The sequence below is a fragment of the Trichomycterus rosablanca genome, chromosome 4 (genome assembly GCF_030014385.1).
Source record: "Trichomycterus rosablanca isolate fTriRos1 chromosome 4, fTriRos1.hap1, whole genome shotgun sequence".
In the NCBI taxonomy this organism is placed as follows: Eukaryota; Metazoa; Chordata; class Actinopteri; order Siluriformes; family Trichomycteridae; genus Trichomycterus; species Trichomycterus rosablanca.
Window position 1 is genome coordinate 43,695,918 of NC_085991.1, and position 24,034 is coordinate 43,719,951.

The window sequence follows — 24,034 nt, forward strand, 5'->3', positions numbered from 1 at the left end:
CAAACTCCAGCTGCTGCAGCATCTCAACGAGGATGACCCAGATCGGCGCACTGAATTTGCAGAATGGGCAAAACAAAAATTGGAACAGGACCCTCAGTTTACACAGAACATTTTGTTCAGTGATGAGGCAAACTTTTATGTGAATGGTGAAGTTAACAAACAAAACCACCGCTATTGGTCTGACACTAACCCACATTGGATAGATCCCTCCAAGACTGTTGGAACACAAAAATTGATGGTATGGTGTGGTATATGGGGTACAAAGATAGTGGGGCCATTCTTCATCAATGGAAACCTCAAGGCCACTGGATATTTGAAATTGCTACATGATGATGTGTTTCCCTCTTTATGCACTGAAGCTGGCACATTCCCTGAGTTTTTCCAGCAAGATGGTGCACCACCACATTATGGGTGTCAGGTCTGAGCATTCCTAGATGAACAGTTTCCTGGAAAGTGGATTGGTCGTCGTGGGCCAGTTGAATGGCCCCCAAGGTCTCCCGATCTGACCCCCTTAGACTTTTATCTTTGGGGTCATCTGAAGGCAATTGTCTATGCTGTGAAGATACGAGATGTGCAGCACCTGAAACTACGGATACTGGAAGCCTGTGCTAGCATTTCTTCTGCAGTGTTGCTATCAGTGTGTGAAGAGTGGGAGAAGAGGGTTGCATTGACAATCCAACACAATGGGCAGCACTTTGAACACATTTTATAAGGTCAGAAACTTGTAAATAACTCATGAAAGAATACAGTTACGTTAAAACCAGAGCGGTAGAGAGAACAGAGTGGCGACACTCCCATAGGGAACCGTTGGAAAGGGGGCGGGACATATTTTCTGTGCAGCTTCCGGGTTGTGGAGCTCTGTATAGTTCCAAACATCCCATAGAGCCCCATTCATTTCCACTACTTATCAAGCATTTTTAGCTGTTTGTTGCTTTGTTTTAAAAAAAATAATGAATTTGATGTCATTAATATACGTAATACTGTTATTATTTAGCATTTGCTCAGCACTAAATGTTACATGTTTATCTTAATTAATAGGTATAACTGAATTTAGCTTAGTCAGCTAAGCTAAATTATTGACACTAGAGTCTTTTCACCTAAAATTGATTAATTAAAAGTTGATTAATCAAGAGTCTTGTTACAGAAATGATAATAAAACATCAGAGCCATAATAAATCATTATACTTTTACTTTCATTCTTAAGTACATTTGAAGGTAAATTTAGTTTAGTACTTTAGTGGAGGTAAAGAGTATTTTTACTTTTACTACTACTTTTACTGGAGTAATATGTTACCTTGGATATCTCTACTTCAACTCAACTACATGGTTTGTGTACCTTGTCCACCACTTACATTAGACAAAATGAACTAGTGCATATTAATTATGAATTAATTCATGTATTACATGTAATAATAAATAATAATACATTTTATTTATATAGCGCTTTTCAAGATACTCAAAGACGCTTTACATAAGACAAATAATCAAAACAAATACGTACATACACCATACAAATCATAGTACAAAATCAAAATAGTACATCAACATCAAGAATAATTAAGATAAAAACAAAGAGAGCAGCATAAGACAGTTCATTAAAAATTAGCTAAATTATGAGAGAGAACAACAAATATAGAACAATTTCTTAAAATTAGACAGAAACAGGACAGATTTACATGCAATCAGGAAACTGAAAACTTTACAAGTTTTAGGATCTAGGACTTCACATTTCTGTCGTGATCTAAGTATAAAAACTATTAAAAAGAATAGCAAAAATAAAAGCATTTATTTCGTGTTGTTACAAGTTAAATGCCATATTGAATAGATGAGTTTTGAGAAGTGACTTGAATTTGGACAGGTCAGGACAATCTCGTAGGTGTTTGGGGAGAGCATTCCATAAAGATGGAGCAGCTATGGAAAAGGCCCTGTCACCCCAGGTCCGGTGCTTGGTCCTAGAGGGTATGGACAGTAGGTTAGCCTCAGAAGAGCGAAGGCTACGGGAGGGAATGTGCTGATGGAGCAGGTCGGTGAGGTAGGATGGGGCCTGATTATGGAGAGCTTTGTGAGTGAATAGAAGAATTTTGAATTGAATGCGTTGAGCAACGGGAAGCCAATGAAGTTTTTGTAGAACAGGTGTAATATGATCACGGGAGCGAGTATGAGTAAGGAGGCGAGCAGCTGAATTCTGGATATACTGAAGTTTTTTTAGGATTTTGTTAGATGTACCATAAAGGATACTATTGCAATAATCAATTCTGGATGTAATAAAAGCATGAATCAAGGTTTCGGCGGCAGAAAAGGAGAGTGATGGACGTAGACGTGCTATGTTTTTATGTAGGAATAAATTATTACTTACTCATGAAATAAGACATGAATTAATGCTATTTCATGTACCTGCACTATAATGTTAAAGGTATTGGTACGGTAGTGTGTTTATGAATCTGTTCATTCAGTGCAGGTAAACCTTATGAATCCAGCCACATGGCTTAGTGTTTAACCAAAATGATTATTATTATGAATCCTCAGGAAAGTGAAGGGAGATTAGTTTATGTAAAAAACAAAACATAAAAAACTGTCTAATCTCTGTACTGTATATTGTCTCTACTACTTAATGATATCGCATTATGTAATGTATGCTAATATAATGTACTGTGTGTTAACAAGAACGACCTATTAAGTCATTATAAACATCAATCTTCCACTTCATATACCAAATTGATATTAAAGCAGATGCAGTAAATGTAAACGCAGTTGAAAATACCCAGAAATTGTACAAATGTTTATTATTTAGCGTTTAATATTTCACTCACTGCTGCCTGTCCCATATGAGAACATGACAGCGCCGGGTTTGTTTGGAACTATTGGAGGGTTACATGAACCACGTGACCGCGTAGCGGCGAGATCAAGGAGTGTCGCAACTCTCTCTATCTACGGCTCTGGTTAAAACCAAGCACACCATTGTTTTTCTAGTGAAATTCTCAATAAGTTTGATGTGTCACATGACCCTCTTCCCATTGAAAAAACTAAAGTTGGATCCAAAATGGCCGACTTCAAAATGGCCGCCATGGTCACCACCCATCTTGAAAAGTTTTCCCCCTCCCATATACTAATGTGCCACAAACAGGAAGTTAATATCACCAACCATTCCCATTTTATTTAGGTGTATCCATATAAATGGCCCACCCTGTATTTAAACTGATCCATGATCCCTCGTATGCCATAAATAAGCGTAACACATGGTATGAAAAACATCCTCATATCATCATTTTGTACCACCATGCTTTACTGTCTTCACAGTGAACTTTGGCTCGAATTCAGTGCTCGAGGGTCATCTGACATACTGTCTACGGCCACTAGACCCAAAAAGAACAATTTTGCTTTCACCAGTCCACAAAATGTTGAGCCATTTCTCTTTGGACCAGTCAATGTGTTCTTGGCAAATGTTAACCCATTCAGGACACGTCTTTATCTTAACAACGGGACTTTGCAAAGAGTTCTTGCTGGTAAATTGGCTTCACTTAATCATCTTCTGTACTCACTGGTAACTTCAGATGTTCCTTGATCTTTCTGGAGGTGATCACTGGCTGAACCTTTGCCATTCTGGCTATTCTTCGATCCTTTTGAACAGTAGTTCCACGCTTCCTTCTGCGTCTTTCAGGTTTTGGTTGTCACTTCAAGGCATTTGAGATCATTTTAGATGAGCAGCCTATTATTTGCTGCACTTCTCTGTATGTTTTTTCCTCTATAATCAACTTTTTAATCAAAGTATGCTGTTCATCAGAACAATGTCTGGAACAACCCATTTTACCCAGTATTTCAGAAGGAAACGTGCTATGACCAACCTGTGCAACATTTGCCACCCTCCTACCTTAAATAAGGGCCAAAATTGACACACGTTCTTCTGCAGAATGAATGATTTCACCAATTGAACTCCTCACTGCTATTATTTTGAACAAGCCCCTTTCAATCAATGCTTCGATTACTCTAATTGTGCTTCTAATTGTTGGGTTTGTTTTGTTTTCATTACTCTACTACACTTTCAAGTAAATTTTTTGCTATGCAGAAATATCACTTCTACTACAAACAGTGATTTATCAGGTTAATGGTGTTGGACTGCTATTTTTTTGAACACCACTGTACACAGACATGATTGGGTATGTCTGATGAGAGGGGATAAGCTTGCGGCCTGTTCAGGGTTTTTTCTTCAGCCTAAAGCTGGGGGTGAAAATAAAATAAAAGAATTAACACCACTCAAGTCAGAAACACTAGATTTTAAACAATTTAATTTTACACGTTTTAAATGTACAATCAAACCATCAACTGTGTAACTGTACTTAAAATTTACATTAATGTACAAATCTAGTGCTATTATAAATTAAAAAAGAATGAGAGAGGAACACAAACGAGAACAATGTCACTGTTTTCATCAACAGAAACACAAACTGCTGCTGAGAACCGAGAGCTCCCCCACCTTCTCTATCAGCTTTATTTCATTTGGAGGGAGACAAAGAGTCGAGAAACAATGCAAGCACGGCACGTTTGTGTATTAGATGATACAACAATGTGTTTTAGAAAAAGACAGTTTAATAAGTTTGTTTAATAAGTTAGAAATGAGAAGAAAAAAAATGATAGAAAGCACTATTGATGGAAAAAATCCAGTTATGTTTAATTGTGTCAGTGTATACCCAGTTCCTTTCAACAAGAATGCTAATAATTTCTTCAGACCCTCAAATGAGCTTAAATTTTCAGTTTCTAGTTTAATTCACAGGGTGGATCAGCGTTCAAGTCATCACACGGGCTTCGTAAACGTCCAGTGTTAGCGATCGTGATATTTCATTGGAGAGAAATGCAGGCTGTGGAATAATTAAGTTAAAGACACGTTAAATTATTCAGCAGAAAGGGCAAGATCAATCCTCATGCTGCCTTCATGTGCTCTCAGAACAGCTGTAAATAAAGGTTTCTTAATACCCGTATCTCACATCACTGACCTGACCTTACGCTTTCATTTTGTTAAAAGAAGGAAAATTTTTGGTGGTCAGTGGCAGGTGATTTTTTTAACATGTTCCCACAAATAAAGCAAGAAAATACCACCGATCAGAACGTGTGTCTGAGCTCATCAAATTCATGAAGAGAAGAAGCAGAGATGGAAGCACAAATACACACTAAAAAGTCTAGCCAAGTCTAGCCAACAGTTCTTAACAATATCATAACACATACTGCAATTAAATATCTAGTATATTAGGGCTTTTTACTGGCCTTGTTTAGTGATATTGTTATATTTATTGTTTTCTTATATAAATTAAGTTTCATTACACAGATTTTCCATAGATAAAAGTTGTCTTGTCCAAAACAATCTGGATCTTCAACAGCGCACTCTTGGTGTCATTCCCAAGCCAAACAGGAGGGTTGCATCAGTGCCAAATCAAACAAGCAGATGAAAGATCTGCTGACCTCTGAACGTGTGAGCCACTGAGAAAAAAAAAGACATTTTACAAGCATGTGAAGGCAGCATGTGCATTCCAGTTATAAACAGCCGTGTGAAACTGATGAATGAAGATCTTACACTAACCATTACATGACAGAACCTTTAAAAAAATGTAGCACATTTCATCATAAAAGCAAAGACTGACTCTGTAAATAACATGATCAATACATCCAGCAGGTGTAGCAGGTCAAATCTTGAATAAGCTGTTATTTATTCATTTCTAGTATCAAAAAAGAAAAGAGAAATAAAACTCCAGCTCAGGTGGATTCGAGGAAGAAAAAAAACATAGCCCACCTGATGCTTCATCTGCCTGACAAAGTGTGTTTGCAGTAGGGGTGTAACAATACATGCTAATATTAGTGTTGTTTCTTTATTAATAGTCACAGTACAATAAGCTTTGTGAATAATGCTACTTTACAGCGGAGGACAGAGAGCATGTCAGATCTGAGATGCTCAGTGGTACAACTCTGTCCCACCACCACTGAGGTCTGGGTTTGATCCTTAGCGGTGCTTTCGGCTGGCCGGGCGTCTACACAGACATGATTGGCTATGTCTGAGGAAGGGGGGTTGGCCGAAGCCCTGAGATGGATTGGTGCTCTGTTCAGGGTCCTGCCCTGCATCCAGTTTTTACCTGGGCCCACCACGACCCTGACTAGGATTAAGCAATGGATGGAAAATTAATACAAATTAGAACTTTTTACTACAGCTTTTTAACATTTTGTGTGATCAAAGTGCTCACTTCTAGACTGGATAAAACAGGACTGGATGTATTGGGTTATATCAAGGCATGAACAGTACCTGTAAAACAAACTGTAAAACTGTGATGGACTGCTAGTTGCAAAGCACCTATGCAAAGCAATTAACACCAAGTAATTTCATTATCCCAGTTCACTTCTTTAGTTCCAGTGGCTTCATGTGTCTGGGGGGGAAACACGGATCGCCCTTCCCACCCTCACAAACCAGTGGGAATTGACTGTGTCTAAATTGGGTAGAAAAGGGGGTAAACTAAGTCACCTGCTTTTAAACTGTAGCCCAGTCACTGGACAGGTCATTACACATAGAGGGTGCTTCCCAATTACCTTTAACAACAGCAGCACAGAACACCTGGGATTGACTGATATTGTATGATTAATAGTGGAGACATGGTTACCATTCCTCCACCTAGAGACCAGAGCCAATCAGCTCTCAGCTGTGACACAGTAGCATAGTCAGGGCTCAAACCCACAAGGTCTGGACTTTATGGCGAACACTAACTATTCTGGTGTGTCACTTTGCCACAGCACCTGTATGATACTGTATGATGGTGCACAAACAACAATACATGAGAGGATTTGGTGAGAGTATCATTACACCCCTAGTTTGCTGTGCTAAACGTTTCAATAAAGAACAAACTTAATAACCATTAAGCAGCTTTGCAGAAGGTGATGTCACATATGATTTTGTACACTTGATCATCTCACAATGTTAAATACTCGATGGATCAGAATTCCCTCATTCACACAAGCACACACACACACACACACTTCCACAGCAGGGTGGTTTCCTCTCTCCTGCAGAACATTCCAGAACATAACTGAGGATACGGTAAAACAACCTGTCTGAGACGTAGAGACCTTCTCATTCATGCACACACACACACACACACACAAACTCTCTACCTCTTGGGTTACAGGTAAACATCGATTGCAAAGTCCAGCAGGATCATGGCAGGGCAGTTCAGATGGCAAAAGTCACACTGGTTCATCGTAAAGGTCCTTCGTCTCAGCTGCAACCTTTTATCTCACTGAGGAAGTCAATAGAGGCAAGGTGCCAGGCCAGGGTCATGTCCAGTCAGTGCATATCCCAGTGTGAAAACAACAGCTTATATCATGTTTAGCTGTGGGCCATCTTTAGGCCTGTTTCACACACATCCTGGCTCATCCTGGATGAAGATCTGGAAGTTTCCAGCAGGCGACTGACGGCCAGTGAGGTTCCAGTTTAGGTGCTGGGTGGCAAAGGGGGCAGGATACAAAAGGGTCAGTGAGACGTAAGGTCCAGTAATCTGACCTCCTCTTCACACTCCTCATCTTCATGTCTGGTTGAGGGCGTTAGTTGAACATTATGGACTCGGGATCTTGGTTTGCCATCTGGGCCATGTGACGGAGAATATCTTTTTTTGTAATAATACCAAGGAGACGCCTGTACAAACAGAGAGAGAGGGGAGTGTGTTAGGAGTGTACCAGATTTAAACCGCAAGTGTGGGAAATGTTTGGTTCTTTTTGTTGGCACCAAGATCAAATCGACTTTGTATATGTTTTACTTGTGTATATTAATTAGAATCCAAATCACTTAAAGGTAAATTGTGCCAACAAAAAGGTGCCGTGAGGAAGGATAGAGACACACAAACAAAAAGACGTTAAAGAGTGATCGTGGCCTGCAGCACCTAGAGAGAAACAGAAAAGATGAAACAAGATGAAGGAGAGAGTGCACAGAGAACACACCGCCACTGGGCCATGATTCACACTCACATACATGAGCGACAGCAGTCAGCATCTTCATCCAAATTCAAAAGCACAACCAAGTTTCTCTTCACATGTATGATACATATTTTTTTACATTTCATTTCCAAACTACCCAAACAAAATCTGAGTAAATATGAGTAGAAAATAATGTGCTTTTGAATTTTATCATGAAAAAGTTCCACAGTTGTCTATGAAGAGGTGTAACAAAGAAGAAGAGTGTGAAACTAAAAAGTTAAAACAAAACCATTTCTAATACTAAGTAGTCTGGATCCAGAATGACCCCCAATTTTTTTTGACAGATTGAGCCACATTTAATAAAGCAAGTTCCGAGTTAACCAAAGACTCAAACCACTCCATGTGTGATTACTAATAATTATAACTTACACCGATCAGCCATAACATTAAAACCACCTCCTTGTGTCTACACACACTGTCCATTTTATTAGCATCACTTACCATATAGAAGCACTTTGTTTCTCTGCATGCTTTGTTAGCCCCCTTTCATGCTGTACTTCAATGGTCAGGACTCTCCCAGGACCACCACAGAGCAGGTATTATTTAGGTGGTGGATCATTCTCAGCACTGCAGTGACACTGACATGGTGGTGGTGTGTTAGAGTGTGTTGTGCTGGTATAAGTGGATAAGACACGGCAGTGCTGATGGAGTTTTTAAACACCTCAATGTCCCTGCTGGACTGAGAATAGTCCACCAACCAAAAATATATCCAGCCAATAGTGCCCTGTGTGCAGCGTCCTGTGACCACTGGCAAAGGTCTAGAAGATGACCAACTTAAACAGCAGCAATAGATGAGCGATCGTCTCTGACTTTACATCTACAAGGTGGGCCAGTGATAGCTCAGTGGTTAAGGTACTGGACTAGTAAACAGAAGGTTCCCGGTTCAAGCCCCGCTACCACCAAGTTGCCACTGTTGGGTCCCTGAGCAAGGCCTTTAACCCTCAATTGCTCATTGTGTAAGTCGCTTTGGATAAAAGCGTCTGCTAAATGCTGAAAATGTAAATGTAAATGGACCAACTAGGTAGGAGTGTCTAATAGAGTGGACAGTGAGTGGACACGGTATTTAAAACCTCCAGTAGCACTGCTGTGTCTGATCCACTCATACCAGCACAACACACACTAACACACCACCACCATGTCATAGTCTCTGCAGTGCTGAGAATGATCCACCACCTAAATAATACCTGTCCATTGATGAACAGGGTGAAAGCAGGTATGTAGAGAAACAGATGGACTACAGTCAGTAATTGTAGAACAACAAAGTGCTTCTATATGGTAAGTGGAGCTGATAAAATGGACAGTGAGTGTAGAAACAATGAGGTGGTTTTAATGTTATGGCTGATCGGTGTATAATGTTTATCAGAACTGAAAAGAGAACAGAAAACTCACTTTACCAGAAGTCTAAAGGCAGCACTTGTTGATTTCATTAAAAAAGCAATTAAGTGTGTAAGTGTGTGGTGAAATTGTTCAACTCAGATAGAGACACGTCCCTATTTGTAATTTAATGTGTATAATCACAGCACACCGTACCATTCAGTTAATACGTAAGCAAATATAATATATTTGTTATAAGTGATTATACACCAGTTAGTCCTGAGCTTACAATCTGATCCTGTTTAAGAAACGTTCTCAATGTGCTGATAGTGGTGATAAAAGCACAGCGGGTTCACACAAGTACTGTTTTACTCCTCTGACATGTTTCATGCACGCAAACTGTGTAGGCAGGCTGGGGAATTGTTACTGTTGGATAGCAACAACTCACTTGTTGTGGAACACATTTTTGTTAGTATTATTCAGTATAAAATTCAAGGCCTTCTTAATTAATTTCGTTTTTTTTGGTTTTTTTTTAGTATTTTGTAAAAATGGTTGTATAAAAGCAATAGAGCATTTGAGGTTGTGTGTTATCATGTATAACATCACCTGCAGCTTGTGCTTGCAACCAAATAAAAAAATGTGATGTTATTAGTGATAATATGCATCCGTTCCATTACTAAACTCTATGTTTAATTCAAATGTGTATTTCCAAAGTCTCATTTCTAAATCATAAAGTTAAACATGCAGTTTAAATACCGCATTACAACTGCAATGCTGCATGTAATATAAAAATAATGCTTTATTTCTGTGCCTTTCCATTACGTGTAAATATACAAAAACGGTCAGATTAGAATGAACATGCATTATTACTTTACACAGGCCAATAAATTTCAAAGTAATTTACTCCAATGCTGATTAACTGGTAAAATCTTTAAAACGTGTAGTAATTAAAATAGTACGAAAATATAGCAATGTGTGTTGATGACCAGGTAGATCCAACTATGTGAGAAAATCAAAACAAAACGTAAATCATGACCAGGAACCCTGAGAACCATGGTACACACTGATCCACATTTACAATACTCTCCACAATTATTAGCATCCCTGGTAAAATAAGTAAAAATATTTCTTCTCTTTAGTTCGTCCCACAGGTTTTCTATAGGGTTTATATCAGGGGACTAATATGACATGTCAGAAGATTGATTCTGTGTTTGGTAAGTGTTGATCTGGACACGTTTTGAATCGCTGTCCAGCTGAAATTGATGATTTTTAGTTTTTTGGCAGCAGCAGACTCATTTTGATTTCAAATGTACTAATATTTCATGGAGACCAAGATGCTATGCTTCTCAGAAAAAAGAAACTTACCAAAGGGTTAGTTTGTTATAGGACTTTTTACTCACCTTTACCAGAAGTGCCAATAATTGTGAAGGGGACTGTACAACTAATACCACCTGTGTAAGTTTATATACCAGTAACATTTTTAAATGACTGGATTACAACCCTATTCTGTTGCAGAGCAGCTCATAATGAAGATGGTTTATTATCGCATAATCACACTGGTAGACTTCACAGAACATGGGAGGTGTTGAACTGGTGAGCCATTAACCCTCTAAACTGTTATACCACAAAGCATAACTCTAACTTCTAATTTTCCATTAATTTGGTCATTGCTAATTTCAAAGAATTGGCTGAGTCTACAAATTACAAACTGCAACTCATGTAACATCATAGGGCAGTGACATAAACATGACTGGAACTCTTATAGGAGCAAGTTTCCAGTGTCTTCAATGAAAAAAGCTCCATCGCTCCCACACAGATACAATAGTGCCAATTGGACTTTCTTACACTCTTGGCCATGGTGAGCTTTTTGATGATAGGTAAAACACTGTCAAAGCTCTAAAGCCTACAAGCTGAGCAAGTCATCTATTTATATTGTGCAGTACATTTTATTTTCATCAAGAATATGTTGGGTCCGATTTCATCTGGATTCGATGGCTGAAAGGCATGAACACACTCTGGACAGAGCGCCAATCCATCGCAGGACTCGGATGCATTAATAGTCAATCGTGTGGCCAACAGTACTGCTGAGATCTGGGTTGGTAGGCCAGCATAATAGGCCACTGTGTCACCTACGTCGGTAACCTATAACCACACGTTATGTATTCTGGAAAATGTGCTTTGTTTCCTGCCTTTAGATTCAATTATAAGTGAGCTGTTCTGTTCATGGTTCAGTTTTAATTCTAGTTCATTGTAATCACACATACAGTATTTTTACAGAATTGTTTACACACGTTATTGTAATTAGAGAACATCCAAAGAGCTCATTTACATTTTGGGTGTCAGTTTGGAAAGCAGACAAGAAACAGCTCTCCCTGTACAAAACCGGACAGGATTCAGAGGGTTTAGTACACACAGAGCAGGAGGCATGAAACGCTTGGGAGAAACTGGCGAATCAGCACAGACAGTCAGAAGAGACTTGAGTGCAGGGATTGAAGTGAACTAAATAGGGAACATATTGGTTTGGAAAAGTGCTGCTGTTAAAGTAACTGTTCTCTACAGCTATAACAAACCACAAGGAATCACAATCAACTGACTAACATCAGAACAGAAATTCTATGAGGGAAATAAGAAGAAATTCTATTGTAAGGAATTCTAGACAGCCTGTTTGGTACTCGCCAATCTTTTAGGACGCAGTGTTACGAGTGGATCTCAGACCTTCAATCTGTTGCGCGGTGGATGCAGACCCAGCACCCAGAGGAGGAATTTAGGAAATAAACAAAACATAGAACAAATTTTAACAGATGGCATACTAGTACATGGATTACACTGTGTGAGTGTTTCAACTACACATGTACTGCACTAGGCTGAACTAGGGTGAGCAGTATACAGTAGGAAGGAAACAAGTATTTCACCACTTTTGTTTTTTGTTATTTAATATACTTCCAATTTTTATATAATTTTATATAATTCACTTGAAAAATGTTACATTTTAGAATTTTAAAAATGTACAATAATTTAAAAAATGAACAAGTATGTATTTAAAAGCATATCGTGTTATCAAAATAAATAAAAATAAAGATTTTAACATTTAAAATGATAAATATTAGAACGCATATTATGTTAGCAAAATAAATAAAAATGAGAAAATAATAATACAATTACTTATAATAATTATTATTTATAATAATAAATAAAAATAATAAATAAAATAATAATAATAAATAAAATAATTTAAAAAATATATAAATATTAGAACTTAGCTGTACATTAATTGATTTTCAGCAGCAATTCGGCTCAATTTCAACCAACTTCATTTGAATAAATTATCTTTAATTCACCAAGCTTACGGGGTCCCTCCCATACATTATCTTGCTTCAGCCTCTATACATGACTGAGGATATGGTGTGCTTCTTTTGCTACACATAAATGAGCTGAATTACTTGTTTACAGACAATTTTAAAATTGAAGACAGGTTAGCATAACTGAGCTTTTTCCGTGTGAGGATTTGTGGGTGCGGTGCAGTTCATTTCTTTTTGTTAACGAATGAACTGTTGTTTCTGCTGTTTTCAGGCAATGATACTCAACTGACTGCAGGCTTCCCTCTAACCGTACTTATTAGTAGAAATCTTGTGACCGGGGCCTATTTGTGGTTTTAACATTTTTTATTAACTGCTTTAGCCTAGTCAGAATTGCAGTACAGCAGGTCTGGTTTCACAGGGAGCCACTAGGCACAAGGCAGGAATACCTTGGACTGGGATTCAATTTATCTCGATAGCAATGCCAAGATTCAAACACAGATCTCAGTGGTGTTGATTTTTACATCTGCCATGTACTGTTACCTTATTATTTTAAATGTATTATTTATGCTTGTAAATACATACTTTGCCTTCAATATTTATCAGTAAAAAGTAAAAGACAATGTGTAAGAATTTAAAGTAGATGCACTGGAAGTAAATTAGATAACAGTGGTAGTTAAAGTGTTTAAATACTTCTTTTACACTATGTACATAATACTATGATAACACTATGTATAAAATACTACTGAAATAAAAAATACAATCACTACAGAACAAAGGCGGATGTTTCTCAAACTTTTGGGCGTTTCCTAACTGTCAGATAATGGTTGGTTGTAATAATGATAATAAATCAGTTGCTGCCTGTAACAAAGAGATGCAGCTCACACCCTTGTATTAAAGGCCTATTGTTACTATAATTATTATTGCAGCATGGTGTACACTGTTTACACTTGTTGCGTAGTAAAGCGTCTTTGAGTATCTTGAAAAGCGCTATATAAATAAAATGTATTAAAGATGTTTTTAGTTGTACTAAAGACGAAGTAGTGAAACAGGCTTTAATGGCCATTCCGTTGTCTAGCGTAAGTGAGTAATTAAGGGTTTAATCTGTATTAATGTGCTTGAGGAGTGAACTGTGCAGCTGTAGATATGATCTAAAAAATATAGAGCGGTATGAGACCATATTGTAATGGGTCCACCTGCTGTAGAGATCCGTGGCTGGGCACGTTTGCTAAATCATGTACCTCTGCCTTGCCAATTATGCTCCCCATCGAGTGTTAATTCGCTCCAGGTGGGAGTGTTTATATTTGTTATGGTTTCTTCCACACAGAGTTGCCAGCACCTCAGTTGGCAGCTGCTTTCTCCCAAAACCATGACACTGGGTTCAATCTGGTATGGTTGTCTGCTCACTCAGATCACACTCTTTAGTTTTTACTGGGAACTGTTACAACCCCCTTTCACAGCTGGCTCCACATTTGGTGTGGACTGTGCCAGTTGGTGGGGTGGGGTACTGCTTGTTCATTGCAGTTTTTGGCTTGTGCCGAGTTTCCTTTCTTTCGGTATTGCCGACTGCAGATGTTATTTTGTGTCTTTTATGTGTTTCTTTCTTTCTTTCTGTTTTTACTTTCCCCATTATCATTTCCACATTTTTGTTTGTAGCCCCAATATAGTCCTACCTTGGTTAAGCATCTTGCATATTGGGTTCATTTTCAATTCTTGCAGATACGAGACTAGGTGAGGCGTGACCCACCTAATTACACATACTGAATTTAAGTTCTCAGTTCAGAGAATAAAACAGCGGATTGAGGCTTCCCTTCTATATTTAAATATGCACTCAATTTCTAGGTAAAACTGTACACTATGTAGTTTGCAGCACGTGGTTTAGGACACCACCTTTCAATAAATTAAAAACACTATATGTACAGTAAAAATATCAAGGTATCTATTCCATTTACGATATTTAGCAGATGCTTTTATTCAAAGCGACCTACAGTTGTGACAGTATGCAGTCTAAGCAATTGAGGATAAAGGGCCTTGCTCAAGGGCCCAACAACCAGGCCCAGCAACCTGGCAGTGGTGGGGCTTGAACTGGCAACCTTCTGATTACTGGACCAGTACCTTAACCACTAGGCTACAGCTGCCCTATCCCCTACCCCTAGAAGTACTAAGGCAGTTGTTTGTTGGGAAAATGTGCCGTTAATAACAATTACCAGCTTATGTAACTATTGTATTGATGTTCCGCTGCTGTCTTTTCTGGCGAGGCAGGCATACAGATATATGTGATAGAGAAACAACTACTTTTGTTTTGTAGTAAAAGCATTTTAAAAGCAGGTATTATAAAAAGTAGCTTAACTAAGTATTTAAATGTAGTTGTTGGTATACTACCTACCACTAGCTGCACTGGACTGGTGTGGTCATGTTACAGTGTGTAACATTATCAACGCTACACTAAGGAGTGACCACATGACAAACTACAAGACGCTGTTGAGACATGTATAGTAGATTATTTCACAGTTCCTCCAAACTTTTATTTGTATGACCAAATTAGTTCTGGTTTAAACCCAATGTGATTTAGCACTTCACTCATTGATTTAAAGGAAAGTGGCTGTAGCAAAGGAAAAGCTACTTTCCGGGGAACTGCCTACAACATTTGCCTTTTTATATTTCCACTCAAGTTTCATGCGTCCCTCCTAAGAGGCGGGGCCTAAAAGCTAGAGTGGGCGTGATAAGGGCGGGGCTAATCACCAGGGGCTCCGTGTGCTGCTTGAGCTCCTCCAGATGCTCTAAAATATTCTTCTTAGTGATGATGCCCAATACAATCCTGCAACACACACCGTGGCCATTGTCACTTAGCAAAAAAAAGTACACACAAACTAAAAACATAACAGCATAACCAACAGAAATAAACACAAGCAAATCATTACACAACTTAAAGAGTTTAAATTAATGCAAATAGTTTTAAAGCAAGTGTTATTGTTACAATGAAATTAACTTATTAAACAGAAAATTAACATGCTTGTTAAAAAAAATCCCTTTTTTGATTTGATAACGGTTTAAAATATCTTCTGGCTTGAAAAAAAGGATCATAATAAAGATGCGTGGAAACTAGGTCTTATGTTTATTAGGATTTTAATGTCATGTTTTACACTCTGGTTACATTTATGACAGAAACGGTAGTTGCTCATTACACAAGATTCTTCAGTTCATAAAGTTATATAAAACACAGTAAAATTCACTCCAATTCACCTCACTTGCACGCCTTTGGACTGTGGGAGGAAACCGGAGCACCCGGAGTAAACCCACACAGACACGGGGAGAACATGCAAACTCCACACAGAAAGGACCTGGACCGCCCCACCTGGGGATTGAACCCAGGACCTTCTTGCGGTGAGGCAACAGTGCTACCCACCGAGCCGCCCGAAACTAGGTCTTATTAAGGTGGGCAGACAAAGGCAGAGCTTGTAGTAACAACAGAGAATGAAAGCTATCGTGTTTATCTTTCTAAGCTATCGTGCCCTGTACTGATTGGTTTAAGCTGTTATTTAGAAAATGGTCCACTGGTTCCAATCTACTGGTGTCCAATCTACAGGCAGGCACGGAGGCTCAGTGGGTAGCACTGTCGCCTCACAGGAAGGTCCTGGGTTCGATCTCCAGGTGGGGCGGTCTGGGTCCTTTCTGTGTGGAGTTTGCATGTTCTCCCCGTGTATGTGTGGGTTTCCTCCGGGGGCTCCGGTTTCCTCCCACAGTCCAAAGACGTGCAAGTGAGGTGAAGTGGAGATACAAAATTGTCCATGACTGTGTTTGACATAAACTTGTGAACTGAGGAATCTTGTGTAATGAGTAACTACTGTTTCTGTCATGAATGCAACCAAAGTGTGTAAAACATGACGTTAAATAAATAAATATTCTTTTTACCAAGAACTGTGTTGTCACATACGCTCTGAGCAGCTTGCCATATTGTGACAACCAGTTTTAATTTCTGCTCAATCCCTTTTTCTGTACACCTTTTTAGTTGTGGGCTGTGGATTATTTTTTGTGTCTTTCATTTGTTACTATAGTACTGTACAATAGGACTGTAGTCATCTGGTAAGAGAGCCAAGTAGATTTGGGTGTCGTCCACACAGCTCATCTTCTTTTGCATGAGTTAAAGATAAAAGTAATCTGGGTGAAATACAGGGCAGGATATAAAAAAGGTCTGTGCTTAAATTCAGCAGCACTGAGAGACAACTTTCCTTGCTTGCTTGTGTTAGTGTACAGTGGTTCCAAAAGCCAAGCAACTGTGAGCAAATAGGTTTGACACCATGCATAGGTGAACTCATCAGTAGATACAAGTCAGAAAGTGTGTGTGTGTGGGTGTCTGTCACTGGTTAATACATCTGTTAGTAGCTACAAAAAGGGGAAGTACAAAGTAGGAACCGCTGCTTAACCTTTTCAGAAAGTATTATTAACTTGTGGAGTAGGCAGTGGTTTCTCTTGCACCATTTAAACACTGTCTCATTGTACCAACAATGAGTGTGAAGATGCTTGATTGGGAACTAAAATGTATAGGTTGTTCAGTCTCAGTTCCTTCATCCTACACCATTTTTTTTATCACCAACATCTAGTTATACTATTTTGACCATATACGAGGGTTCTTTAAAAAGTTTCTCTATTTATTAAGAATTTCAAAAATTAATAACATCACTTTTCTAGTCACATTCCGATGCATTTTTACAGAATTGTACCAACTTTTTAATGCCATCAGCAAAAAAATGTTTTGGATGAGTGCGTAGCCACTGATGAACCCCTGCTTTTACATCATCATCACATGAAAATCTTCTTCCCCTTAAAGCTTCTTTGAGCATCCAAAAAGGTGAAAATCAGATGCCGCTAAATCCGAACTATAAGCTCTCTCTCAGACCAGTTACCACTCCTCCCACCCTCACCGTTACCAACAAAAATATAAAAGTGCGGAAACTTTTTGAAGATCCCTCATAATTAGCCAAGTGTATATGATGAGTCGGGTATATGATATACAGTGTATCACAAAAGTGAGTACACCCCTCACATTTCTGCAGATATTTAAGTATATCTTTTCATGGGACAACACTGACAAAATGACACTTTGACACAATGAAAAGTAGTCTGTGTGCAGCTTATATAACAGTGTAAATTTATTCTTCCCTCAAAATAACTCAATATACAGCCATTAATGTCTAAACCACTGGCAACAAAAGTGAGTACACCCCTTAGTGAAAGTTCCTAAAGTGTCAATATTTTGTGTGGCCAGCATTATTTCCCAGAACTGCCTTAACTCTCCTGGGCATGGAGTTTACCAGAGCTTCACAGGTTGCCACTGGAATGCTTTTCCACTCCTCCATGACGACATCATGGAGCTGGCGGATATTCGAGACTTTGCGCTCCTCCACCTTCCGCTTGAGGATGCCCCAAAGATGTTCTATTGGGTTTAGGTCTGGAGACATGCTTGGCCAGTCCATCACCTTTACCCTCAGCCTCTTCAATAAAGCAGTGGTCGTCTTAGAGGTGTGTTTGGGGTCATTATCATGCTGGAACACTGCCCTGCGACCCAGTTTCCGGAGGGAGGGGATCATGCTCTGCTTCAGTATTTCACAGTACATATTGGAGTTCATGTGTCCCTCAATGAAATGTAACTCCCCAACACCTGCTGCACTCATGCAGCCCCAGACCATGGCATTCCCACCACCATGCTTGACTGTAGGCATGACACACTTATCTTTGTACTCCTCACCTGATTGCCGCCACACATGCTTGAGACCATCTGAACCAAACAAATTAATCTTGGTCTCATCAGACCATAGGACATGGTTCCAGTAATCCATGTCCTTTGTTGACATGTCTTCAGCAAACTGTTTGCGGGCTTTCTTGTGTAGAGACTTCAGAAGAGGCTTCCTTCTGGGGTGACAGCCATGCAGACCAATTTGATGTAGTGTGCGGCGTATGGTCTGAGCACTGACAGGCTGACCCCCCACCTTTTCAATCTCTACAGCAATGCTGACAGCACTCCTGCGCCTATCTTTCAAAGACAGCAGTTGGATGTGACGCTGAGCACGTGCACTCAGCTTCTTTGGACGACCAACGCGAGGTCTGTTCTGAGTGGACCCTGCTCTTTTAAAACGCTGGATGATCTTGGCCACTGTGCTGCAGCTCAGTTTCAGGGTGTTGGCAGTCTTCTTGTAGCCTTGGCCATTTTCATGTAGCGCAACAATTCGTCTTTTAAGATCCTCAGAGAGTTCTTTGCCATGAGGTGCCATGTTGGAACTTTCAGTGACCAGTATGAGAGAGTGTGAGAGCTGTACTACCAAATTGAACACACCTGCTCCCTATGCACACCTGAGACCTAGTAACACTAACAAGTCACATGACATTTTGGAGGGAAAATGACAAGCAGTGCTCAATTTGGACATTTAGGGGTGTAGTCTCTTAGGGGTGTACTCACTTTTGTTGCCGGTGGTTTAGACATTAATGGCTGTATATTGAGTTATTTTGAGGGAAGAATAAATTTACACTGTTATATAAGCTGCACACAGACTACTTTTCATTGTGTCAAAGTGTCATTTTGTCAGTGTTGTCCCATGAAAAGATATACTTAAATATCTGCAGAAATGTGAGGGGTGTACTCACTTTTGTGATACACTGTATATGATGAGTCAGTTATTTCTTAATGACACTAGGAGTTACTTAATACGGTGTCATGATTTTAAAGCTTTAAGTACTGGATTAGCACTTTCAACCATGATAAAGGTTCCTGGCGTTCTCTGTGACAGCAGCCACAATGGTTCGGCACGTTTTACATGAAACTTTGGACCCAGCATGGCCATCTAGTCTACAACCAAAGTGTTTTTGTGCCTCTGTGGTTTTTGAAACCTAGCCTGGCAGCACTAATCCCTTGCACTGATCTGGTTCCAGCCTAATTTTGTCACATGCGCACAGTGTGGAGTGTGTAGACTTCACACGGGTAACGCAAACTAAGTTGAGTTTTATTTAAGACTTCTGACGTGTAATCACCGCAGTTCTTGATGTGTTTATCATGAGAACTCATATTATGATAACAATAGAAAATTTAATTAACTCTGCAGTTCATGTAATTATTCAATCAGCCAGTTCTTTTGGTCTGCAGGAGCAAAACAATCCTTAAAATCATTCAGACGAAGTCTAAAAGCTTCTGTAAGTGATATGTTTAACTCTGACCAGCAGTCTTGGACATCCTTGGACACTTGGATTAAACATCCAGTGAGCAGCAGTTTTGCCAGTCACAAAGCTTAATGATCATAGGTCAGAGGATACTAGCCACATTGTTTCAAGCTAACAGCACATCAAACCTTGCGTTGGACAGAGCTGACATCTCCAACTACTTGGTTCGAATCTCAGCTCTGCTACCAACAGGCTTGGCTCCTACACAAACAACAATTGGCTTGTTGTTCAGGAAGGGGGCCGGAGTGAATTCCTCATAACTAATAACTAATAACTAATTCCTTTGATCGCTGATTGATGGCACCTGCACAGAAACTGGGATAATGTGATCAGAGTGTGTCTCTCTGTGCGCAAAGCTGATCCACATATGAACTCGGCTCATGCAGGTGAAATGATGCAGCTGGTACTGCACACGTGTTGAAGGGGGCGTGTGTTAGTCATGGCTTTATTCAGACAGAGTGGAGGTCAACATCAGTGTAATGTAATGGGGTAATCAAATACGACTAGATATGGAAGAAAATTGGGGGAGAAATGCACAATAGTTTTATTCCACTCAGACAAGAACTGGAATAGAACGGGAAAAATTATGTTATCTCAAACTGGTTTCATGAACAGTATTATTCCCAGCCAATAGTTCTGAACCCAGTGGAGCACATTTGGGATGTGGTAGAACAGGATGTTCGCAGCATGATTGTGCAGCTGACAAGCCTGTTTACACACCTGCAGCAATGACATCCCATTAAAATGCACCAAAATCCTTGTGAAATCAGTAGCAATTCATTCACTTTGTCTGTTGAGGGTTGTGAGGGCGACAGTCAGAGAAGGCTTCTCTATCCCCAGCCATAGATTCCAGTCCCTCCCTGGGGGATCCCCCCACCCCATGTTTCCCAAGCAAGCTATGAGACATAATTCCTCCAGCGGGTTCTGAGTCTGACCTCAGGTCTATAGTGAGGAGCTGACCAGGGGGCATTTCTGTAAGATGCCCAAACCAGCTCAACTGGCTCCTCTTGATCTAAAGGAGCAGCGGCTTTACTCAAAGACTCCTGGATTGCTGAGCTCCTCACCCTGGCATGGAGAGTAAGCATAGCAACCCTGCAAAGGTTGCTAGAAAGTGCCCAGCCAACAGGTAGCAGACCCGAGATTAGAACCCGGGAGTTCAGAATCTCGGCACTTCGAGTGCTAGCGGAACATCCCGCTGCGCCACCTGGGCACCTGAGAGTTAAATTTTGAGTGCACAAATAAGCTTTAGTCACTATCAGGTCTATATCTATGTTTGTTCTAATAGTCTAGTGGTAGTAACTCAAGAAATGAATACAGGACTGCGTGCAGTGCTTGAGCAGTTTCACAGATCAGCTAAACAGCTTCAGACGATTAGCAAAAAAATCATGTTCAGTAGCTTGTAAAATAATTAAACATAATTTGATAAAAGCATTACGCACTCATTACCCAAAAGTGAAGAGACTATCACTGCACTTTAAACTGCAATTAATTACCGACCAAGCTGTGGGTCTGATTGCATTATTTCCCAAACCCCAAGTGTCAGTGACTCAAGTGTTGCAGCGACTCACCCATTGTGCGTGACGAGGCACTGGCGCAGGCCAAGCTTGCGGAAGATGTCTACCACGATCTCCATGGGTGTGTGGTCGGTGACGGTGAAGGGACTCATGTCCAGGATGCTGCGCAGCTTTAGAGGGCGAGGGCTGTCCGCTGGCAGAGTTGGGGCATGCTGTGTGAAATATACGCGTGAATTCAGCACAATGCCTTCTTGCTTTCGCCGTGCATTTTCTAGAGGAGAGCAGAGAGAATAACAAGTCACCCCTTGGTCATATCAACCCTTTTACAGAGAGTTTTTACACAGCTTCACATTCAAAAGAGTTTAATAACCATCGTTAGTAAAGAGGAACAGTACAATTTGAATGTATTTAAATGCCAGAAAAGGCTAGGTGACACCAGAGCTTTTGTCCCCACTTGTTTGGGTATGTCTTACCTATAGCTACAGTATTGTCCCTGTTTCTAAGTCTTACCTATAGCTACAGTATTGTCCCTGTTTCTAAGTCTTACCTATAGCTACAGTATTGTCCCTGTTTCTAAGTCTTACCTATAGCTACAGTATTGTCCCTGTTTTTAAGTCTTACCTATAGCTACAGTATTGTCCCTGTTTATATGTGTATGTCTTACCTATAGCTACAGTATTGTCCCTGTTTCTAAGTCTTACCTATAGCTACAGTATTGTCTCTGTTTACATGTACATGTCTTACCTATAGCTACAGTATTGTCCCTGTTTATATGTACATGTCTTACCTATAGCTACAGTATTGTCCCTGTTTATATGTGTATGTCTTACCTATAGCTATAGTATTGTCCCCTTTTCTAAGTCTTACCTATAGCTACAGTATTGTCTCTGTTTACATGTACATGTCTTACCTATAGCTACAGTATTGTCCCTGTTTATATGTACATGTCTTACCTATAGCTACAGTATTGTCCCTGTTTATATGTACATGTCTTACCTATAGCTACAGTATTGTCCCTGTTTCTATGTGTATGTCTTACCTATAGCTACAGTATTGTCCCTGTTTCTATGTACATGTCTTACCTATAGTTACAGTATTGTCCCTGTTTATATGTACATGTCTTATCTATAGCTACAGTATTGTCCCTGTTTATATGTACATGTCTTACCTATAGCTACAGTATTGTCCCTGTTTCTATGTACATGTCTTACCTATAGCTACAGTATTGTCCCTGTTTATATGTGTATGTCTTACCTATAGCTACAGTATTGTCCCTGTTTCTATGTACATGTCTTACCTATAGCTACAGTATTGTCCCTGTTTCTATGTACATGTCTTACCTATAGCTACAGTATTGTCCCTGTTTATATGTGTATGTCTTACCTATAGCTACAGTATTGTCCCTGTTTCTATGTACATGTCTTACCTATAGCTACAGTATTGTCCCTGTTTATATGTACATGTCTTACCTATAGTTACAGTATTGTCCCTGTTTCTAAGTCTTACCTATAGCTACAGTATTGTCCCTGTTTCTATGTACATGTCTTACCTATAGCTACAGTATTGTCCCTGTTTCTATGTACATGTCTTACCTATAGCTACAGTATTGTCCCTGTTTATATGTACATGTCTTACCTATAGTTACAGTATTGTCCCTGTTTCTAAGTCTTACCTATAGCTACAGTATTGTCCCTGTTTCTATGTACATGTCTTACCTATAGCTACAGTATTGTCCCTGTTTCTATGTACATGTCTTACCTATAGCTACAGTATTGTCCCTGTTTATATGTGTATGTCTTACCTATAGCTACAGTATTGTCCCTGTTTCTATGTACATGTCTTACCTATAGCTACAGTATTGTCCCTGTTTATATGTACATGTCTTACCTATAGTTACAGTATTGTCCCTGTTTCTAAGTCTTACCTATAGCTACAGTATTGTCCCTGTTTCTATGTACATGTCTTACCTATAGCTACAGTATTGTCCCTGTTTATATGTACATGTCTTACCTATAGCTACAGTATTGTCCCTGTTTCTAAGTCTTACCTATAGCTACAGTATTGTCCCTGTTTCTATGTGTATGTCTTACCTATAGCTACAGTATTATACCAGTTTGTCAGTTATGACTTACCTATAGCTATAGTGATGTCCCTACGCAGGGCGAATCCCACCAGTCTCTGAGACTCCTTGGAGACGATAACAGGGAAGCCATTGTAGCTCGTCTCACCGATGATGGCCTGCAGTTCTCTCAACGTCAGATCATCCTGAGTCAGCACCGCTAACGGTGGCTCATTACGCCGCGGCCGCATCACCTCTCGAGCTGTCGTGGTGTGCGTGAACTCCTCTTTAGCGTCCAGGAACGGGTAGCCATTGAGGCGGATGTGTGCCTCGTAGATGCCCTCCCGCCCGAATGCATCTCCTACCCACTTACTGGTCATCACAGCAGCCATAAGTGGAACGATGTACTCCAACCCACCGGTCAGCTCGAACACAATCACCACCAGAGAGACCGTCATTCTCGTTACACCACCTAAGAGAGCAAGCCACCAAATAACAGGTATAAGGTTTATGCAGAACTTAAAATGCTGATCCTGTTAAAAACTTCATTATTCTTAATCTGCACTTCTAAAAATTGTTCAGGTCCTGCAGTACTTTAGAAGTTTAAACAGGTGGTTATAACCAACACGAAGAAGATAAAG

At 39.7% G+C, this 24,034-nt stretch overlaps 1 protein-coding gene across 5 annotated transcripts in view; it reads right to left on the minus strand.

The window, feature by feature from the left end:
- Nucleotides 1–4,266: 4,266 nt before the first annotated feature.
- clcn3 (chloride channel 3) overlaps nt 4,267–24,034 on the minus strand; it is a 71,902-nt gene continuing 52,134 nt past the window's right edge. For 2 of the 5 annotated variants that reach the window (XM_062994354.1, XM_062994355.1), the window contains 4 exons: nt 23,467–23,865; nt 21,389–21,605; nt 15,354–15,429; nt 4,267–7,663 (listed from right to left, as the gene is read on the minus strand). In XM_062994354.1, coding sequence (XP_062850424.1) covers nt 7,502–7,663; nt 15,354–15,429; nt 21,389–21,605; nt 23,467–23,865 — 854 coding nt within the window. In that variant the 3' untranslated portion in view covers nt 4,267–7,501. Of the gene's footprint in view, nt 7,664–11,988; nt 12,038–15,353; nt 15,430–21,388; nt 21,606–23,466; nt 23,866–24,034 lie in introns of those variants that run through there. The other 3 variants (XM_062994357.1, XM_062994358.1, XM_062994356.1) reach the window with 2 other exon arrangements.